The sequence below is a fragment of the Mirounga angustirostris genome, unplaced genomic scaffold (genome assembly GCF_029215605.1).
Source record: "Mirounga angustirostris isolate CCGP_5_RB_7025 unplaced genomic scaffold, mMirAng1.0.hap1 SCAF_14, whole genome shotgun sequence".
In the NCBI taxonomy this organism is placed as follows: Eukaryota; Metazoa; Chordata; class Mammalia; order Carnivora; family Phocidae; genus Mirounga; species Mirounga angustirostris.
The window spans coordinates 10515832-10539188 of NW_026991722.1; the positions used below are offsets into that span (position 1 = coordinate 10515832).

The 23357-nt window shown below is 33.7% G+C and overlaps 1 protein-coding gene across 3 annotated transcripts in view; it reads left to right on the plus strand.

Annotated features, from left to right (window-relative positions):
- The window catches only part of CDH19 (cadherin 19), a 241456-nt gene that overhangs the window by 190071 nt on the left and 28028 nt on the right, over positions 1 to 23357 (plus strand). For all 3 annotated transcript variants that reach the window (XM_064578755.1, XM_045886578.3, XM_045886581.3), the window contains 2 exons: positions 1096 to 1217; positions 10407 to 10528. In XM_064578755.1, coding sequence (XP_064434825.1) covers positions 1096 to 1217; positions 10407 to 10528 — 244 coding nt within the window. The remainder of the gene's footprint in view (positions 1 to 1095; positions 1218 to 10406; positions 10529 to 23357) is intronic.

Below are 23357 nucleotides of genomic sequence, written 5' to 3' on the forward strand. Positions count from 1 at the left end.
TGTTGCTCTTTGTCAACAAATCTCTTAGGAAATGTGACCATTTGTGGATATGTCAGTAAACTGCTTATAAAGTTTTAAAATGGGGTGGAGTTAAAACCAAATTCCTCTGAAGCTTAATTCTCTGTAATTTCTATTTTAATTCTCCCCTGAACACCAGTCTACAAATCAGTGTGGTATTTTTAGAGACCTGTCAATTCAAGATTAAAATATTCTCATCTCCTGCCACATAATTATGGCAAACCTCATTGATGTCTCATCAAAGTCTTCAGGAATATACGTGCAATGAGAAGTCATCATTGAACCCAAGTTATTACTCTTCTTTAATTTTTATTATTAATCATTTGCAAGCAGATAAGACATGCTGAGTACTTCAAAGGCTCCTTTCATTGTGGAGTTTGAGATCATTTTTCAGGCTTTTGCATGAGGGAATTTTATTATCTGGCTTCTTTCCATGCACATTCTAACAGCATATTCCATCTACTATCATTACTTTTGGGGGATCTACACACACACACACACACACATCTCATTTTTATTAAATATTATCCAAGCGTTTTCTTTAAACAAACAAACCCAAACATTTCTCATATGTCCGCAATCAGGTAATTATAATATAATGTACACATTTAGCAAGCATCCATATGGTGTAGGAAAGAGACTTAGCAGTTTAGGGTGAGGATATGCTTTGTGTCACTTCAAAGGTAAAAAAAAGGTTAACAAGCAGTAATTTTTACCGCTATTTATTTATACTTCTCTTAATTTTGCAAACGACATTTTACCATTTCTTTTTAGCTAAATCATTCACTTATTAAAATTTTCTTTTGGGATTGAGAATGAATTACATGCGTTTAGATTTAGCATACATCAGTTTAAATCTGAGACCATTTTAGCGTAATTTTTTTCTTTTTAACCCTCACTGAGTTGAATCTTAAATATATGCATGCACCTTTCTAAAAATTGTTCAGCATTACATTTGCTTATATTGAGCATGCATTTAATTTGTCTAATTGCCTCAAAAAGGTTTTATGTGTCACAATTACACAGACAAAATAATAAAATTAAGGAATACTTTTTTTTTTTTTTTTTTTGGTGCAGGTATTCTATGACCAGAAGCAAAATGTTCAGTATTGATACCAACGGCACAATCATCGCAACTAACCCTCTTGATCGAGAGATTAGTGCTTGGTACAACCTAAGTATTATAGCCACAGAGAAATGTAAGTACTCATTTAGGATCACACATTGATAAAGCATATATTTAAACCATTCAATAATCTCCAAATGTAGGGACAGAAGCTAGCTTAAAATTCGTTGGAATTGGAGTTAAATTATATATACGTCAATTCATATATGTGTATTTTATTTTATTACTTTAGATTACCAATGTCTGTTCATTCCTATTATAGTTTATTTATATACTTACCACTAAATACTTTAAGATTTTTTATTATGACAAACTGAATATAAATTTTGAAAGATTTTTTAACTGAGATATATTTAATATATATTTTCTATGGGTTCTCTTTTAAGTTATGAGTTTAATGAAAAAAGAGTCTTATATACAGTATCCCCCCCAAAAAATCGACCCTTAAAAAAATACATATAGATGGAAAGAAGTTATAATACTTATTTCATAGGAATCTTTCCCTTAGAGAAAATTTTTTAATTTAGAGAAATGTTTAATTAATGTTATACATTCTTTTACTACTATCTAAGGAGTAGTAAACCTAATGAGTGAGAATTAAAATTTTAAATTTAAAGTAATTTAAAATTGACTAGTAATATCATACCCTTTAACCATAATCAGTTTAGACTGACTGTATTAGTTCACAAGGGGACTATTCTAGAAATAAAACACAGAATGCCTGTGCCTTGTTCTATTTCTGGAACAAAATGTTAGCTATACTCTTGGACATTAGGGACAGGGTAACACTTCTTTTTTTTTTTTTTAAAGATTTTTTATTTATTTATTTGAGAGAGAGAGAATGAGAGACAGAGAGCATGAGAGGGAGGAGGGCCAGAGGGAGAAACAGACTCCCTGCCGAGCAGGGAGCCCGATGCCGGACTCGATGCGGGACTCCAGGATCATGACCCCAGCCGGAGGCAGTCGCTTAACCAACTGAGCCACCCAGGCGCCCCCAGGGTAACACTTCAACACAACCTTTTAAAACTTTAAGCATTTAAAAATAATCATGTTTCAATGAAGCTATGGGAAAGAATATGAAGGGTTCAAACGACAAACATTCACTGGTGCATTACAAACAGTCAGACATTTTCAAATTAAGCATACAGTGGAAGCTGTGCTAATAGTCACATCTTCAGTAATCAGTGGGGACCAGTTACTGTTGTTGTGTGTTTTTATTTTTGTTTTTTATTTTTTTGGTTTTTGGTTTTTGTTTCCAGAGATAGGCAGACGAGGGGTGCCTGGGTGGCTCAGTCGTTAAGTGTCTGCCTTCGGCTCAGAGATAAGCAAATGATTCCATTTTCAGGGTGTAAAAAGTAGATAAAATCATCCTAATTTACTACTTGGATAGTGTCTTCAAAATTATCAATTAATTTGGTATTAAGTCAACCATATTAACAAATTTAAGCTCAAAGGAATAGATATAACACAATATAAAAGATTATCAAGATCATCCCCTTTATTTAATTGATGAGTTTATTGTAGTTGGGTAAATAATTAAATTTGTGAATATGAAATGTTCTAGAATGCATCCTTTATAACTGATTTTGCGTAAATTTTAATAATCTTGTTTACTTTTCTGGCTTTTTTTTTTAAACCTTTAAACATATATCTTATTCCTTACATATTGAGCAGTGGCTGGGGATATGGTGGAGTGGAAAGCATCTCTTGCATATTTTTTTTGTCATGCATTGAATAGCTCTGTGGAAACACTACAGGAGGACTGAGTCTGGGTTTTGAATTTTCCATTTAACTTAACAACAAAGACTGAGGTGCAAATGTCTGCTGCAACAGAAGAAATGCCAAGGCTCTTGGTGTCACAAAACACAAAGATGCTTATTCTAAAAGCAAGAAGCTTTTATTCATTGGGTTTTCTGAGAACAAATTATTTATAATATCACTATTTACAAAACTGTTGAGAAAAGGCATTCAAATCAGTTCAAGGGAAGGTTGGGTATCTTTGAAAAATGTATTTCTCTATAAAATGTTGTTTTAGCTATTACAAGAGCATGTTTTAATAAATGTATATAAACTGTAAGCTTACTTTATATAAAAGGTGGAATTTTTGTAAGAATATATCATTTACTTTTTGTTAAATTAGGCTGCAATATGAGTTATTAGAAAGCAGAATCTTGAAAATGTATTATGTGTATTCTGAGACAAAAACCATTCTAATATTTTATGAATGAATAGGAAAAAAAGGATGAATGAGTGATTGGTATGAAAAGTTTGTAAGATAAGCCAATTATACCTGAATCCCATTAATTCCATAATTACTTTTATCAAAAAGTTGTCATGAAGATCTTTAAAGAGACATTGTTTGAAGTATTTTTGTGTTGACCCCGCCCTTTTTTAAGACAGTGGAAGTAAATTGTAGCATCACAAAATGAAATAAAAACAGTCACACAAATCTCTGGGTTGCAAGATAGCTACTGTCCCAAAAAGTTATTAATTCAACACATGTATGTATATTTGCATATATACTACAAAGTATATTATTTAATCAGTTTAATTATCTCACTACATACTGTGTTCAGAGGTGATGCCCAAAAATTCAGTGACCAGCACAACAGAAATAATCAGATGAGACTTGAGATCTTTCTAAACTATTGCTCCTTACCAGTTGATCTATAGATTTCACCTTATTAAGGAGAACAGTGGCGCCAAATGTTCTCTGTAACGTACTTATATATGCGAGTGGGTGTGGGAGCATATAGTACTCAGGCGATAGAACTGTTTCAATTTGTAGTTTACAGTATTACTTATTACATAGGTTTGCACTAAGGACCACAGATATTATAATGGTGTATGTATTGAGGAAAATAAAGATACAACAACGACAATAAAAACTGGATACCGTTTGTGATTCACAGGGGAAAAAACTTCTAGCTTTGTCACTTCTTGTATTTTTAGATATTTGTTTATAAAATACATATTTTGCAAGCTGTTGTGAGTATTGGTGAGTTTTCAGGAATTACATGTTATGAAATAGATTTCTTTTATTGCATATAAATATGTGTATGGTTATGAAAGTATGTATATGCCTATATACTTTGTGTAAAATTCTACAGTTAGTAGCATTTTTATAGCTCTTCATACAGATTTGAAGCAAACGTTATTTCTGTTTCAGAGAAGATGAATTTGACACTTACGCAGTTTATTTGCCCAGCTCCTAAGTGATGAAGCCAGGGACTGATCACAATTGTATCTGATTCCAAAGCCTGTCTTAATCCTATGCCACACTGTTTCTTACTGAGAATGTGAGAAATGATACTTGCTTCTGGTGTTTTCTGGTTTAAATATATGCACAATAATCTTAACGAAGTTTCATTTTTCTATTTTTTCTCTTTAAAAATAAAGTTTAATTACAAAGGTATTTCAATTAGTGACTCAAACGTAATGTTTAAATCAGTTCATGTTGTGTGACCTCCTCAGAGCCAAACAACTGATGATCTCTATAAGTACATTAGCTAAATTCTCCTCTGATACATGTTCTGACTCTGCTCTGAGGTGTGCTCATCGCATTCTGTTGCTATTGTTTGTCCATGTTCATTTGTTGATGAAATCATGTGTGGCTGGTGACGTTATAGTCATTGAAGGGGAGTTTAGGAGATGATTACCTTTTTGAATAGATTTTGAAGAATAGTGTCCTATTGTGCAAAAGTATGTTAATAGCATGTTTTTTTTTGGGGGGGGGGGGGATGCCTGGGTGGCTCAGTCGGTTAGGCATCTGGCTTGTGATTTTGGCTCAGGTCATGGTCTCATAGGTCATGTGATCAAGCCCTGACTGGGACTCACACTCAGTGGGGAGTCGGCTTGAAGTTTCTCTCCCTCTGTCTCTCCCCCCACACACACATATGTGCATGCATGTGCGTGTGCACGCACGTGCTCTCTCTCTCTCTGTAATAAATAAAAATCTTTAAAAAAGACATTTTTTAAAATAAATTTTCTCTTGAAACTTTAAAGCCAGAATATATTTATATTATAATAATTGTTTTATATTTGAAGATAGCAAAATAAAACACATGTAAACATTTAAAAACAATAAATTAGGGTCACCTGGGTGGCATAGTCAGTTGAGCATCTGGCTCCAGGTTTTGGCTCAGTTAAAGATCTCAGGATCCTGGGATCGAGCCCCACAGGCTCCACACTCAGCAGGCAAGTCAGCTTGAGAATTCTCTCCCTCCCCCTGCTCATGCATGCTCTCTCCTTCTCCTTCTGAAATAAATAATAAATCTTAAAAAAATAAAAAATAAAAACAACAAATTAGTGGACTTGAAAACATTTTAATTCTTTTGAGGAAAAACAAGTAAATAAGGTTTCAAAGTGAATTCAAGGGACAAAATAGAATAAAACAAGAAGTTTAATAGATATGTAATTTTAGATACAGAATTTCATAAAATGTGATTAGATCAACATTGAAGTTGGTCACTTGATGCAAAGATTATCAATTTAGTAAATTTTTAAACTTAAAATTTTGTGGATTATAGAGTATTATAATAAAACAAATAATTTATAGGGATGCCTGGGTGGCTCAGTTGGTGAAACATCTGACTCTTGATTTCTGCTCAGGTAATGATCTCAGGGTCCTGGGATCCAGCCCAGCATGGGGCTCCTCATTCAACAGGGAGTCTTTTGGAGATTCTCTCTCTCTCACTCCCTCTGCCACCCATCCCCCCCAGCCCATGATCACATGTGCTCACCCTCATTCTCTCTCAAATAAATAAATAAATCTTTAAAATAATGACAATAATAATAATAATTTATAAATAAAAGAAGATTAAAAATGCAGTCAAGGAAAACAAACTTGTAAATGCCTGTGAAAGGCAAACTGAAAATAAACTGAATATATTTATTTTACACAGAATTTAATACTTAGAAGTTAATCACTGTTTCAGAAATAAGTGATTAGAAATGTTATCAAGTACAGGAATTATACAGTTCATGCTGTTCTGCTCCTGGCATTTTAAATCAGTTTTCTTAGAATTAAAAATAGTACTTTTAGATAAAAGAGATGATATTCCCACTATTATTTTTATTATAAAGCTGAAAAATTACAGTATGGGGAATGAAATTCCAAAATAAAATATAATTAGATAAACATTTTCAGAAAGCCACAAAGTTAGTGTATATTTTACTCATCATTGGGAAGATTTTTTGAATTTTTTGTTTCAGTTTCAGAAAAATTGGTTAGAAGAAACTTTTTTAACACCAAGTAACCAATTTTCATGTACTTTTTCTCTCTGGGATTTTTTTTTTTTAATACTCGTTATATATTTTGGAATCGACAGGTTGATTAACGTACATCCATCACAGTGAATGGCAACATAAATGCCATGCCAGGAGTTCTGTAATTACCATTATCTTTCTTTTTTTTTTTTTTAGGATTCACTTTTTTCTTTAATTTAATTTTATTATGTTATGTTAATCATCATACATTACATCATTAGTTTTTGATGTAGTGTTCCGTGATTCATTGTTTATGTGTAACACCCAGTTCTCCATTCAATACACGCCCTCTTTAATACCCATCACCATGGGATTTTTTCTTGTTTCACATCATTAACTCATTTTAGAACAATTTTGGAGAAAATATTTGTATGTGCCAATTTCTTATTAATGTGGTATCAATATCAAAAATAATTGCTTGAGGGGTGCCTGGGTGGCTCACTTGGTTAAGTGTCTGATTCTTGGATTCAGCTCAGGTCATGATCTCAGGGTCCTGGGATGGAGCCCCAAGCCGGACTCTGCGCTGCAGGGAGTCTGCTTGAGATTCTCTCCCTCTGCTCTCTCTCTCTTTCTCTCTCTCTAAAATAAATAAATAAATCTTAAAAAAAAATTTTTTTTGACCATACAGGTCTCAATAGTAATATGAACAAACAACCTGAATGGTGGAAAACTGAGAATCACCAAATTGTTACAAACACTTGCCGCACAAGGTGAATAACTTGAAACTTTTGTGTAACAGTTATGCTGATTATAGGAAAGAGATGTTCCATTTTAACATTTGTTTCCCCAGGAAATGAAGTTCATTGTATTCAGTCTCTTTCCTGGAAACTTACCCAAATTAAGCACCAAGCTATTTATCAGCATGCCAGCTAAGTGAATAAAACTACTAACTACTTTTAAATGAAGCTGTGAAAACATATGTATGTTTTGTACAGTCATAACAATTTTCATTTAAACTTAAATTTAAACAGATTTTCCAGGAAAAATATAAAAACTTTAAATGAATTTCTTACTATTTTTTAAAGTATTTGTGTGTGAAATACTTTCTCCGTTTTAATTACTTAAGCAAAAAGTTGTTCTGTGGGTATATATTATATGTGTAAGCCATAAAAAACATAAGCCTTAATTTTTGAATAATTCTATCTTGAAATCTCTAGAAATAGCTATATCTTAATGTTTTATTTATCTATTTTTATCCTAAGCATAACACAATAGAGTCTCAAGATGATAATTCTTACAATAGGTCTTAAGATGATAAATACTAAAGACCAGATTTTTTTGGTATGTAATAAACCTTGCAAATTATAATTCTTAATCAATTGGAAATTAAAATTTCTGTCATAATTGCAACTGCTATTTATTGGAAAAACAATTAGAAACAGGCTCCTCCCACCCCAGAAAAACAACTCCATAATAGTGGAATGGAGAGAAAACAGTTTTATAATTGAAAAGCATTCAAACAGAATTTGATGTGCATTACAGGAATCTGTTGAGATTTCCAAGTCAGAAAGAAATTTCACCCTATTATAAAATCAAGCATCATGTTCTCATGGTAACCAAGTGCTAGCCTTAAGGTAGGGAGACTTAACACCATGTGTCACACATAATGCACTCTGTTTTTGCTAACTGACTTTATCCAAAGGAAAACTAAATTTCTCAGATTTTTATGACAAGAAGTCGTTTTGAATTTTGGTCAAAGCCTTTGCTGAAACAAGGCCCCTATCCTCCAACAGAAACTGGGAGAAAGGAGTGTCATTTTCCTTGATAATTATATTTCAAAGAGTTGGCTCCCAGTACTTGAGAAAGAACAAGCCTGGGTTGTGAAGTTGACATTTATTCAGTTTTTAAAAGGTTTATATACATTAAAAAAAATAGAGAGAGAACTTAAATTACAAGTTTCCTAAAGTAAATGCTTTAAGAAGAGGAAAGAGGGAAAATCTTTTCCCTTATTTTCAACAGAGATAATCAAGCCTTTTTTTTTAATGTATTTGCCCATACAAATTACAATTGCAAATATAATGCTTTTGCAATAACATAAGAACAGGATATTATAAAGTCATTAAAACAACAAAGAAACCTTCCTCTCCTCACTCTTTAATTGTATGTACCTTCCCACACCATTTTTTGAATTAAAAAAAACATTTAAAATAATGATATGCAAATACACAATATATTATGGGGCAACTTGCTTTTTTTATCATTTCGCAAAATGCCGTGTGTATCACTGCTGATTAATAGATAAATAAAATAATAATATTTAATATTTATTGCTTATGTATACCCTAAGTAATCTTATAAATGCTTTATATGTTTTAATTAATTTAATCTTTATAACAGCTCTTATAAGTTTGGTTACTAGTATCTTTTCCATTTTGCAGAGGCAACTGAGACGGTAGTTAAGCGTTTTTGTCAAATTGAGGATCAAGATTAAAATCTATTTTTAAAGCTCGCCATATTCATATGTTTATTACATTAGCTCATTCATTTTTAATAAGCACACACAATTTCATAGTGTGGTTGTAATTTATTTCTCAGTTCCCTTTTGATATGCATTTGGGTTATTTTCAGTTATTTGAGATGAAAAAAAATTCTAGAATAAGTAAATTGGACACATACTCTCTGCATATACTAGTGACTTGGACGGTAGCATAGGTTTCCCAAAGGAATTACGGGGTCAAAGATATGTCTAGCTTATCTCTTACTGTCTACTACCAGATTAGGTTCCAGAAAAGGTTTACATCCCTGCTATTTCTCAGTACTCCACCATCACTGTCTCTGTTTTTCATATTTAACACAGAACCCACAGACTAAGTCATCATTATCTGCACTTCTGGTGAGCCAGAGTGTGTGTGAATATTCTGATAGAGCAGCATGTTTCAGATGTGGGCAGTTTTGCCTCCTAATACCTTTGACAATGTCTGAAGCCAATTTTGATGGTCACAACTAGTGTGGGGAATGCTATTGGCATTTAGTTACTGGAAGTTAGGGATGCTGCTAAGCATCCTACAGTGCACGGGAGAGCCTCCTGAAACAAAAAGAATTATCTAGTCCAAAATATCAATAGTGACGAGGTTGAAAAACTGGCATTGATCATTTGAATTTTCTCATCCATGAATTTCAGGTTTGTGATTATTTCCCCAAATGGTTTTTTTTATATCAACTGTCAGAATTTGTAAACTAGAGCTATTAAAATTTCATCTTCTGATGCAAACATTTTTCCAGATCACTGGTATCTTCTTGTTGTTGTGGCTTTTTTTACTTTTTTTTTTTTTTTGGTGGGGGGGGTTGTGGAGGGCAGCATTTTAAAATGTATTTAACCATAGCTTCCCATTTCTTCATAGTTTCTGTATTTCTTGGCTCACAAGAAAATCCTCCCAACTAAAATGTATACATAAAACTTTACCTAGATTTGTTTATTTTATTTTAAAATTTATTTAGATCCTTAATCTCTGTCTGTTTTTATTTTTAAAGATTGTACCAAACAATGTCATCATTAGGAGCACTTATTGCTGGCTTCTTAAACTGCCCTTTCTACTTCAGCTATAACCTTAGACCAGCCATTTATCTGTAATTTGTGGAACTAAATTTGCAATGTTTTTATCAGCAAAGTTAGGGAGGATAATAATTCATTATTAAATGTATTAAATGCATTAATATACATATATCCAACAGTTGCTGGATTTTAGGAAGGTATCCCCGAACCTGACCATCTTTTTCATTACTTTTCCTCATCAGCTCTATCTGTAGTCTATAGCAAGGTAAAAGCACTTGATAAGTATTGGCTGAGTTGAATGTGTTGAGAACATTTTTTCCTAGGCTGTCCTCTTGATAAATATATGATTGATATAGAGATTCTATACTCAGGTAGCTTTTATTCAAGGAAAATAGAAATATGCCACAGAGTCTCTAATGCAATTTTCATGACCTTTTAATTGCCCCCCCCTAAAGACAGCATTAACATTCTTTAATTTTGTTCTGTTTATTCAATTTGCAGACAATGTGCAACAGATTTCTGCAGTTCCTGTGTATGTGCAAGTTCTTAATGTTAATGATCATGCTCCCGAGTTCTCTGAATACTATGACACATATGTTTGTGAAAATGCAGGCTCTGGTCAGGTAAGGACCTGCAATAAATTGCTAACTAAACACTGCCATATATTATATATAATAACTTTTGCTACCATTCCTCTCATTTTGAAATGATAAAAATAAGCTTCTTTTAACTATATCAATTACTGCTTTTATGTTGTGAGTTCTGTATAATTTAAATTTCTTTTTAAAAAAATAAAATGTAAGCTTCAAGCTTTCTACTTTCAAATTCCTCAAATGTTTGAAACATCTGCTAACACTGGGTATTCATAGTAAATCTTTTATACTTTGCCAATACAATAAAGAAAAGTTCTTTTTTTAGCAATTCAATAGAATAAGTAATCGCATTTCAGTTAATTTTTATTTTTTCATTCATCATGGAACAAGGAAACCTAATATATAAACATAAACATGAAGAGAATGAGCTGGAATTTTTTCTATAGCTTATAACTACTGTATCAGACATATCAACATAAAAGAAACCTAATGTCAAATGAATTACTAGATAGGTAAAGAATAGAGAGCAGACTTATTTTGAAACACATCACCATTACTTCACAATTAATTTTTCCCTTTCGTCCTTCATTCCTTCCCTCCCTCCCTCCTTTTCTTTCCTTCCTTCCTTCTTTCTTTTCTTTTTCTTCCTTCCTTCCTTCCTTCCTTCCTTCCTTCCTTCCTTCCTTCCTTCCTTCTTTCTTTCTTTCTTTCTTTCTTTCTTTCTTTCTTTCTTTCTTTCTTTCTTTCTTTCTTTCTTTCTTTCTTTCTTTCTTTCTTTCCTTCCATCCTTCCTTCCTTCCTTCCTTCCTTCCTTCCTTCCTTCCTTCCTTCCTTCCTTCCTTCCTTTCTTTCTTCATTTATTTTTACTTCACAGTTTATTTCATACATTTTCTCTTGTGGAGCTCACTTTTTTCTTCTGTAAAATGTAAAGCTTAAAGTAGATTGTTCTTTGTTTTCAGTTCCAGTACATTAAAATTTTTCTTAGGTATCATTTGAAATCGTAGAAGCTTATTACTGTCATAAAACATTTTTAAAGATATATAAACTTGTTTTCAGAATACTGAATGTGTGTTATGTATGTGTGTATATATGTATATATAGGAATATATATATTTACTATGAAACCAATTATTCTCAATAGAAGTGAATTTATCAATGAAGCTAGTTGAAGACAATTTGGATTTTACAAAAATGGAACTTCTAATTTTCTACCAATAAATAATAGTAGCCAACATTTTGCTTTATTTTCAAAGACTTACTATGGTAAGAAATAGGCATATTTTAAGAATGAAGTATACCTGGATCGTTATAGGATATTCAACTGTAACATAATGGGAATGATTAGTAGCTCTTAAAATGTCTTGTGAAATTTATTTGGCCGTATTTATTTCAGAAATAATTCTGAAATATTGCCTATAAGCATTTCCTAAGTTTAAAATAATAATGAAATTATAATAAATATACAAATGAATTTAAACTTAAGCAACTTAATTTGAATTGGTTAGGACCCAGGGTTTTTGATAAAGTAAAAGGTTAATATAAAACTTTCAGAGAATCTCCACCATGTGGCACTGCCCCCTAGATCTAAAACCAGATTAATTTAGAAACCTATGGACAGACAATATGGTATAAAGGAATCACAAAAACAGAATGCAAATGACCTGCTACCCACAACTCCTATAGAAACTGGCTTTAAACATTTATTTGAACTTGGAATTATAAATAGATGATATACTTAGAAATTTAACATATCTGATGTTCTCAAACTTTTCAAACATCTGTCTATCTGATACATCAACAAATATAATAAGCTTAAAATTAAAATAATTTTGGAAATAAGTTATCTCACAATTTTCTAAATCTACATATTACATTACATATTTAAGATGTATTTTATAATTATTATTATTATATATAATATATATTATAATTATATAAACTATATAATTATAGTTATTAGAATTATATATGTCAAATTTAAATATTTTATACACTTTGCATAAACATGGATGTATTCCAAGTGCACCCCCCCACCCCTGCCGGATTAGACAACCTACTTCCAAACTTAAAAAAATAGGCTTAATTTACTATACACTTATTTTTATCAATGTCCTGGGTGGTAAGTCCACTTACTCAATAAAGTTGCATGTTCAATGTGTTCTTATCTGGGCTGAGATGGGCAGAAGATTTGGGAACCAGCACGTTTATATGAGAGACTTGAGACCAGCGCCCTGGCCCTATGTGGTAAACACATCTAAGGATGCTGCTACCTCACTCTGTTGATTACATTGGAGCTTTTATTCTAACTCCTCAAGTTATTTATAACAACTCTAATTAATCATGTTTATAATAACCTTTTTCAACTTTTGTATCATGTGAAAAGATGGAAATCTACATTTCTAGTAGGAACTAGCTCCCTCCACTCTTGATTGCTTTAGAATCCACTCAGATCTTTACTGACTCAGTGGATCATTCATTCTTTTCACAGATTCTGGCTCATAGGCAAGAACTCAGAGGTCGGTGCATTTGTAATATTGTGGAATACTCTCTTTTTTGAGAATGAGAATTTTTGTCCTACTTTCTGCTCACTAACAGTAACACCATGATCACAGGAGGCTTTGGGCATTAGGCAGAGATGAATTCACAGCAAAGGGCAGAGCAGATGACATTTCCTACAGCGGTTTTCTGACTTCATTGCTCAAAAACTTCAATGGATTTTCCAATACCAGCACAGAAAAGTACAAAACTCACAGCCTGGTATTTATCACTCTCTTTAATTTGGTCACAATTGTGTATATCTTGCTTTTTAATATATATATATATATATATATATATATATATATATATATACACACACACATATTATACACATACATACACACACATTGTATACATGCACACACACACATACACACATATATATATATTATTTCCTATTCACACTCTGAATTGCTTGTCTTTCAAAATATAAACTAGTTTCTATAATTTGTTCGTATCAACCCTTCTTCCTGAAATGTGCCTGTCGATTCCTATTGGAATTTTAACTACACTGCAAAACTGAACTCACATGCCACATAATCAAACTGTTTTAAACAAATATATATTCACATGGTCCCAGACATGATTCTAGCAACATTATAAATATTAAACCAATTCTCAAAAATTCTCAAAAAAAATTGTGAGGGAAATATTATCATATGCCTCATTTTCCAGGTGAATAAACTGAGGCCCAGGGAAGTTGTTATTTCTTAAATAAAGACAGAGAGATATTTTATCCCAAGTGCTGGCATCAGAATCCATGCATGTGACCATTATATTTTGTTGCCTCTCTATCCGTAGTTTGAATAGATCTTACATATTTTCGGAATGAGTCATTTCTAGTTTCACGTGTTTTCTAGATTCCAAGATAGTTGTGAACAATGAATGGGTTTATTTTTATATTCTTGACAACAGGCACTGTGGTTCCCAATAATAACTAGTTGAATAAATGAACAGAGTATGAAGACAGTAGTTCTTGAAGAGTATTTTTTCTATAATTTTCTAGAGATATACATTTGAAATTATTAGCCTTGTAGGTGATATTTAAAATGTTGTAGTGTGATGAGATCCCTTAAAGAGAGAGCATGGACAGAGACAAGAATCAGTCTAAAGACTGAGACCCAGATACTCCAGTATTAGTGTTTGGGGGTCGAAAAACAGTAGGAAATAAAATTTGCAAGGAGCAAACCAGGAGAGTATGGTAACATAGAAACAAAACAAAACAAAACAAACAAACAAACAAAAGTATTCCAAGGAGGAGGGGGTTATTATCTGTTTTATTTGCTGCTTACAGATCAGGTAAAAGTAGAAAAGAAAAGATCCTCTTGAATTTAACAATAAAGATTTTAAACTTACTAGAATATTTGTAGGTAATATTTGTAGTATATGTAATGTCACCCCGGAAGAAAATAAAAAGTGAGACTATGAAAGAACATAGGACAGAACCTTTGGGAATAGCATTATTTAAGGATTCGGTAAAGAAAGAGAAGCCTGCAGAGTAGATTGAGTAGGTGGGACCAGTACTGTAGGAGAGAAAGAAGAGTTTTGATGTGGACACACATGAATGCAACAGTTCTTGAGGAGGACGTGTCAATAGACTGAATTCCCACTATTCCAGGAAAGAAAGAAAAAAAAAAAATCATCCTCACGGTTTACAGTATGGTCAAATTTACTCTTTAAAAATATGTAATTTTGTAAGTCATTCACAGCTATATAAATAAAATGACAGTGCAAAACAACTTGACTAAAATGTGGCAAAGAGAAATTGTACTGGGCACTTGTTAGGAATGGCAAGGAAGATGTTATTCAGATTATTGCAATAAAGGTAAGACCATTGCAATAGGGGAGACAAGTGAACTTAACTGCTGAAACAAAGTTCAGGAGAGTTTTTAAATGCTGGGCTGAGCTAGTGAAAAAGTACTGGAGAACACGTGTGGGGAGGGGGAGGTTGGTGTGATTAGGCCAGCTGTGTAACTGGCTCTTAGAGAAGTTAGGGTCCTACCCTCCCATAGACACTGCCTGATAGAGGTCCTATCTTGCTTGATGTCTACATGTCAAAAGGATGGTGTTCAGGCTTTTGAGAAAGACCATTCTGCCTCACAAAATTGAAAGAGTTTGGGAGATTTATCTGCATTACAAAAGGGCAAAGAAAGAATTTGCCATGAGAAAATGTCTCTTGTAATTGGTCAGGGAAAATGGAGGTCAGGAACTTCTAGTCAAGAAGAAACCTGTCTAAAATTGAGTCAGGCTAAGGGGAATGCTATGGTCCTCTTTGTCAAATGTTAACAAAATGTAAACCTGCCAAATACGTACTTGTCAGTATGTAACACTTCGAGAAGTTTAAAATATCCTTTACAGCTCATATTTTTGTTGAAGAAGGAATGGCTGTCTTCTTTGCTCCATGATTGCAAAGCATTTAATCTTTAGATTTATAAACAGCAAATAATAATCAATCTAGTTAAAAAGAAAAATCCTATTGCATCCCCTTCCTTCCGGTGACATTTAGATACATTCTGCCTTCAGCAGTTTTCCATTTGCAAGATAAATCAAGTAGATTTTGGTGCAAAACATTTATAAAAGATGAAAAAATACTGTCACATTTATTTTTAGCAGAACAGAACAGCCCAGATTCTTATCGCAAAATATCGTGTGATGAAGTCCTTCCTGTTGAGTGACTAAAAGGATGATTACTATATTTTTCCTTTATCCTTAAAATCATATTGTTCATTTGCTGATTCTTGATTTTGAGAATATTCATCTGTCTTATCTTCATCTGAAGACTCTATCTCAAACCTTTTTTTACATGATCAGTTTCACCATCATCTTGAGTCTATAGTGCTGGTTTCTGCTTTTGGTTTTCATCTTCTATTCACACACTACTGTGAAATTACTTCCTCTGTCATTTTTTTCCCTCTAGCATTATGAATGTAAAATGAAAAATCTTGAATTTTCAACTGTTTTTAAAGAAAAAATAAAATCAAACTAAAAAGATAGTGTATCAGTTTTTTGATATCTTTTTGAACGATGATGTAATACTTTAAGCAACACATTTAAAAAGAGGAAGAGGAGAATGATGCAGTGGGGAAGATTTATTTCATTATTATATCATCCTTCTAGGCCATTCATCTTACAAGTTTCATGTAAGTCTTTTAAAAGGACATTAGGAGATGTTTATGAGTAATGATGAAATGATTTGTAAGATGATAAAATAGCACAATGCTCAAGGCATAAAAAGGATCATATCACTAATTTCCTAGAATGTATCCTAGATTTATAGAATGTGCCCATTCAGTAATTGAAGGAAAGATTAGTTTACTTATTTAATAATAAGTTAATATTTCCTTATCAGGAATACTTCGAAGAATAAAAAAAATGAAAGAACAATCTTTAAAAATAGGTAGAACTGCTCAAAAAGAAACTCAAATATTAATTTTGATGCAACAAAATTTAAAGACATATTGAGAGTTGAACTTTGCTGAGGAAGAAAGATATCTATTGGATGTAGTGGCACGGAGTTTTTGTGTGACTTGCTCAGAGTTTACAAACAAAGCTCTAGGGAAATCTATGACATGCTATACTTTTTATAATTTTACAGATGTGTATATTGTGCCTCGAAAAGTTTAGGTAACTCTTTCAACATCGTATAGCTTATGAGTGAGCAAGGATTATAATGTGTATCTATCTCCAAGATGATGCTTATTTTAACTATGCCCTGATGATTATAAAGACTAGCCATCCTTAGATTATTTGCATAATACAAAAACAAATAGAAAAAGTTTTCTTTTTAATTTTTGTACTAATAAATTAATTACACCTACAATTTTAAGGGCAAAAATAAAAATGAAATCAATACAACTGAATTTCACCTCCTTTCTGGGAGATGCATAGCTCAAACGCAGAATAAATCACACTGGGTAGTGCTATTTCATAATCAGTGTCCTTTAAGGAGGAAGGCCACAAATCATCAAATAAGTCAAGGGACTCATAGATGTCACTATCAAATTTAGAAGTTTGTCCAAGGTCTATAAGTATCTGAAAAAAATGATATACCACTTGGCTACCTATAATGTTCCTCCATTCCAATCCAAGGGGAATCCAAAAATTCCCACTCACATTGCTACAGATGCTGTGATTTATGAATTGAAATCAGTGTACAGATTATTTGAGTCCTGCCAAGATATCCAACATTACCATAGATATTTTCTTCCTGACACATGGTGGGTGATGCCTTATTTAGTGGGTGAATGTTGGGGTTACCATAGCTCCTGGTTTGTCATTGTTTGTACCATGTTTCCTCAGATGTTACATGTGGAATCAGATTGAGTTGGGCTGTAATTTCTGGTTTGAAATTTACTTGATAGGCTTCCTTCAAGTACAGTTGAAACCAAGCACCTAATATCAATATATACCTCCCAGAGTGACATTAAAAACTTTCAGAAGTACTCTTAATCTCTTACTCATTCCTAAAACTTAGATAGTAATGTGTGAACATTACAGCCTAATAGAATAAGCTCTCAAAAAATATTTGCTTTAAAAGATAATAAAGCATATCTTGTGTAACTGAAATGGTTTTTATGCGGACAACATAATTATTTTTAATTTAATGGTGCCTATAAGCAAAACATTAAGAGCATTCTGTTTAGACATTCAGAGGAAATGCATTTTACTCTATTTAAAAATAAGGAATAAATAGTCTATTAATAAAATAAGAAAGCGGCTACACCATCAAAACACAAATTGGGAAATATACATGTCACATAGTATGAATTCTTGACTAAACCAAGGAAAGATGCAGAAACAGCATATACTTCTCCAGATAAACAGAAAATTTGGGTATGTAAGCAGAGAGGAAAGAATCTCTTCTCTGGACTGAAGAATGAGAAGTGAATGCAATGTAGAGAAATGAGGAACCTTCGATGATGCACCTCCTGGCCTGAGATACCCCCGAATAAATTGCTAAAATGAAAAAATAATCTAGAAAATGTTGGAGTAGGGAATATAAAACTTCATAATAGCAAAACCTGAGGGAGCCTTTGTGCCAAAGAAGATGGAATTTGGTGTGAATTTGTTTATATTAAACATCCCAAAGTGAAGGTCCCTCTTTCTTCTCCTACATTCTCTCCTTCCCCACAACACTCTACAAAGGAATAGGCCTCTCTGATGCTCAAAAAACATGGCACCATATAGTTTAAGGCATGCATACATGTGCTTATCCACACGTACATACTCATACACAAATAGAAAAAAATGTAAGCAATCTACATCACAAAGAGAATTATAAATGGAAAGAATGGTAAGAAAAATAGATCTTCAGACACTCGTATCAGTGTCTGTGTACTTTAGACATGACCTATTAGTCTTTGATTGCTTTCATCATTTCTGGTACAGCAATATGTTTTAGGCTTTGCCACTTATTTTTTTTAAAAAGATTTTATTTATTTATTTGAGACAGAGAGAATGAGAGACAGAGAGCATGAGAGGGAGGAGGGTCAGAGGGAGAAGCAGACTCCCTGCCGAGCAGGGAGCCCGATGCGGGACTCGATCCCAGGACTCCAGGATCATGACCTGAGCCGAAGGCAGTCGCTTAACCGACTGAGCCACCCAGGCGCCCTAGGCTTTGCCACTTATTAATTTACTGCTTTCTGGCTTCACATTCATCCTTCAGTACCTCCTTAAAAAGTACCTGTTCTGTGATACTTTGATAATGGATTGGCTCCTTTAGAGCATTTCTCTTATTGTGAATACAGTGTTGAGCCTTGTCAAAGGAAGGCATGGAATGAACACTGAAGAAGGAAAAGGTCTTCTCTTCCTGGTCCTGTGTGTAGCATGCTTATTTTTGCCTTTCTCATGCTGCAGAGTTGGTCTGTGTGAAGATGTATGTGGTGCTTTATCCAGCCACAGGTGTAGCCCCAAACGTCCCAAAGGTACATTCCCTCAGCAACCATACAGCTCCGTCCCAGTGCTGGTGAGGTCTTGCAGCCTTCCCAGTATGGATGCTGTGAGCGTCAGGCCTTGTACCTCCAGTGGCCTCCCAACTCAGTCTGCACTTCTGTCCACCCACATACTTGCACCCTGGAGGATTGTTCTCCTTGGCTGGAGAATGTGGACTAGCTCTGACCCAGGCAACCCAGTGAACTCCTTTGTCCTGAAAACAAGATGCTGCAACCACACATTCTCCAAGGAGATCTAAAGCTTGACTTGGGGAGAGGGCCTCCCTTCCACATTTGTGTCTTTGGATAATTTCACTGAACTCCCGAGTACTCTTTGGAGTTCTCACTACATCTTTATAGTTACTCTCCTATTATAGCTTAATAATTCTTAATATTAATATTCTGCCTTTTAAATAATTGTGTGCTTCCTGTCCCTCAATTAGACCCAGACTGATACATAAGCTCATTTTCTATAGTTTCTGCCTCAGATTTGGAAGCAGTCATTTTCCTAACATTTTGTGATATTTTAGTGGAATATTGCAGAAAATACAGATGGAATGGTCAGTAAATAAAATTGGGATACCAATCCCAGAAGACCAAGAAAAATCCTGCTTTCTCTTTCTCTCTTGCTCTCATTTTATAGCTTTCCTGTTCTCTCTTTTATTTTCAATAATGTGGAAGACCACTCTAAGGGTACCTCCAACACAGTTTGTTATTTCTTGTTTATTTTCTTCAGTTATTTATAATTAATGTACATTAGAGAAACATGGATATGATTTTTTTTCAGAAGGTTTTCTTTAATTAGAAATACAAGTATTCAAAGGTAAATAATTTTCCCTCAAATCGCAAATGATAATCCCACTCATCGTTAACTAGTTGGGCTACTTCTGTCATGTGTGTTCCATGTGCGCATCAATACACATACATATGTGTACAACTATGCAAAGTTATGGCAAATAATGCGTTTTTAAACCAAATATTTTAAATTTCTAATAGAGACATACATCCTAGGAGTAGTACAGAACTCTCTAACCTTAAATATGATTGAATTAATATGGACAATATTTAAAGGTAACAATACCGAAAAGAGAAAAAAAAATATCCTAAACATTAGAAGCTGTCATAGTAGACAGAATGCAAAAGCAAATTGTACAAAAAATACGATGCTTGTAAGCAGTGTCAAATTTAGTAAATCTTTTCAGTTGCATACAAATCAAAACTACAATGAGATACCACCTCACACCTGTCAGAATGACTAAAACTAACAACACAGGAAACAACAGGTGTTGGTGAGGATGTGGAGAAAGGGGAACCCTCTTACACTATAGGTGGGAATGCAAACTACTGCAGCCACTGTGGAAAATAGTACGGAGGTTCCTCAAAAAAGTTAAAAATAGAGCTGTCCTACAGCCCAGCAATTGCACTACTAGGTATTTACCCAAAGGATACAAAAACACTGATTCAAAGGGGCACATGCACCCTGATGTTTACAGCAGCATGATTAACAAGAGCCAAAATATGGAAGAACCCAAATGTTCATCCACTGATGAATGAATAAAGAAGATGTGGTAGGGGCCCCTGGGTGGCTCAGTCAGTTAAGCTTCCAACTCTTGATTTTGGCTCAGGTCATGATCTCAGTGTCCTGAGATCCAATCCTGTATTAGGCTCTGTGCTGGATGTGGAGCCTGCTTGAGACTCTCTCTCCCTCTTACCTTCCTCCCTCCCTCCCTCTCAAAAATACAAAGTTGTGGTATATAATGGAATATTAGCCATCAAAAGGAATGACATCTTGCCATTTGTAATGACATGGATGGAGACAGAATGTATTATGCTAAGCAATACAAGTCAGAGAAAGACAAGCACCCACCATATGATTTCACTCATATCTGGAATTTAAGAAATAAAACAGATGAACATAGGGGAAGGGAGAAAAAAGAGAGGGAAGTAAACCATAAGAGACTTAACTATAGAGAACCAACTGAGGATGGAAGGAGGGAGGGGGGCAGAGGATCAGCTAAAAGAGTGATAGGTATTAAGGAGGGCACTTGTTGGGATGAGCACTGGGTGTTAAAAGTAAGTGATGAATCACTAAATTCTACTCCTGAAACCAATATTACACTATATGTTAAATAACTAGAATTTAAATAAAAACTTGAAACAAAAAAAAAATCTTTTCAATTACAAATAGCTATATTCATATACTCTATACCTTTTTGCTTTATCGGTAAATTTTAATTAAAAATAAAGACAAAAGATAGATGGGGAAATAGCTACTGCAAAAACCTGAAAAAGTCATTCTGTTATTAACATACAGTAGTACTTGCTGTTTGATGAGAAATTACCTTGTTTAACAGCTGGTTCCTTGGTATTGATGTAGTAAGTGATCTTTCAGAAATAGTATGAGAAAGCTTGCCAATGAAGAAGTATTTAAGTGCTTTGTATCCATTACAGATGACATCTTAATTATTTCTTAATGTGAATGTTTTCTGTAGTATATGTTTATCCTATTGAGTTTACCCAAATCATTTTCTATAATATGCTTTCCTAAAAATTAGCATAATTTTTATTTTTTATCAAGAAACCACATTCTATTAGTCTTTTAAAATATAATATTTACTACTAATATTCTTATGGAGTGGGCATTTTTAATAAATTGATTTATAGAAAACATCTTTAATAAATTATTTACGGATATGTAACAAAGTGGGGCACCTGGGTGGCTCAGTCGTTAAGCGTCTGCCTTCGGCTCAGGTCATGATCCCAGGGTCCTGGTCTCAAGCCCCACATCAGGCTCCCTGCTCAGTGGGAAGCCTGCTTCTCCCTCTCCCCCTCCCTCTGCTTGTGTTCCCTCTCTCGCTGTGTCTCTCTCTGTCAAATAAATAAATAAAATCTTTAAATTAAAAAAAAGAAATACTAACAAAGTAAATGTGTCAAAATGAGTATAAAATAAAATGTGAGCATGTAGAATATCTTAATTTAGGAATAACAACCAAAGTAAAGGGTGCTTGGGGATGCCAATTACCTAATAAAGCACCTTAAACTGAATGAAAAGAAAAGCAGTCTTTGAAATTGGCTCCTAGATTATTAGAACAACCAGATTAATGAGTCTTAAAGTCACACAATTTGAGGCAATTAGTTTCGGAACAATCGATGTTATTCTCTAAAAGCAACATTCTCCCTCATTACCTTCATTTTAGCATCAAGATTATCAGATTTTCAAAATTCGTATTTGCAAATAATTAGGGCAAGACACTTCGAATTGTGAACTTGTTTTTTAAAGCTTGTGATGTGACTATGTGTGTGAGACTTTATAAGATTGTCCATGAGCTATGCTGGTTTACTTTTTATAATATAAATCTATGAATAAATGGGGAGGCCAAAAGTGTAGCATTTTAAAACAATTTAAAAATTCCAAATGCATTTCAATAAAGATCTGTATGTCTTAAAACAATGTCCTATCATATACAATATTTTTTATTGGTTTAGATAGAATTTTGCTTGCTTCTTCCCAAAATGATAATTTCTTTTCTTTTTTTTCAAAATAGTAATTCTTAATGACAAATTTATTTGGGGATATTGGGCGCTGCTTGAATGCATTAGAATATTAGAAATCTATGGGGTGCCAGGGTGGCTCAGTTGGTTAAGTGTCTGCCTTCAGCTCAGGTCTGATCCCTGGGTCCTAGGATATAGCCCTGCATCACGCTCTCTGCTCAGTGGGGAGCCTGCTTCTCCCTCTCCCTCTGCCTGCAGCTCTGCCTACTTGTGCTCTCTCTCTTTGTCAAATAAATAAAATCTTAAAAAACAACAACAACAACAACAAACCCTCCAAGCAGTTTCCTATTGGGATGCCTGGGTGGCTCAGTTTGTTAAGCGTCTGCCTTCCGCTCAGGTCATGATCCTATGCTCATGGGATCAAGTCCCGCATCAGATTTCTTGCTCTGAGGGGAACCTCCTTCTCCCTCTGCATGCTGCTCCCCCTGCTTGTGCTCTCTCTCTCTCTCTGACAAATAAACAAAACCTAAAAAAATAGAATATTAGAAAGCTAAACAATAAGTCATTTTTTTCCAGCTAATTATCATTCTTGGCCCCAAAGTGACCAGAGTCAAGGAAAGATAGGTATTTATTAACTCAGTCTACTCTCTCTCTCTTTTTTTTGAATGATGTTATCAACTAAACTTCTAATTTAGTCTTAAGCAATACAAAGCACACAGCTTTCCAGTGATAACTGAATGTATCTGTGTGAATGTGATGAATTTACCTCTTTACCATTTGAGAAAAATTGACAGAATAGGAAAATAATTTTTGTCCCCTTTATTATTCTTCAAATGTTCTCCTTGTTTTTTTATATGTTTATTTTGTCCCAGTTTTTAGAGACACAGGGGTCCTTTAGA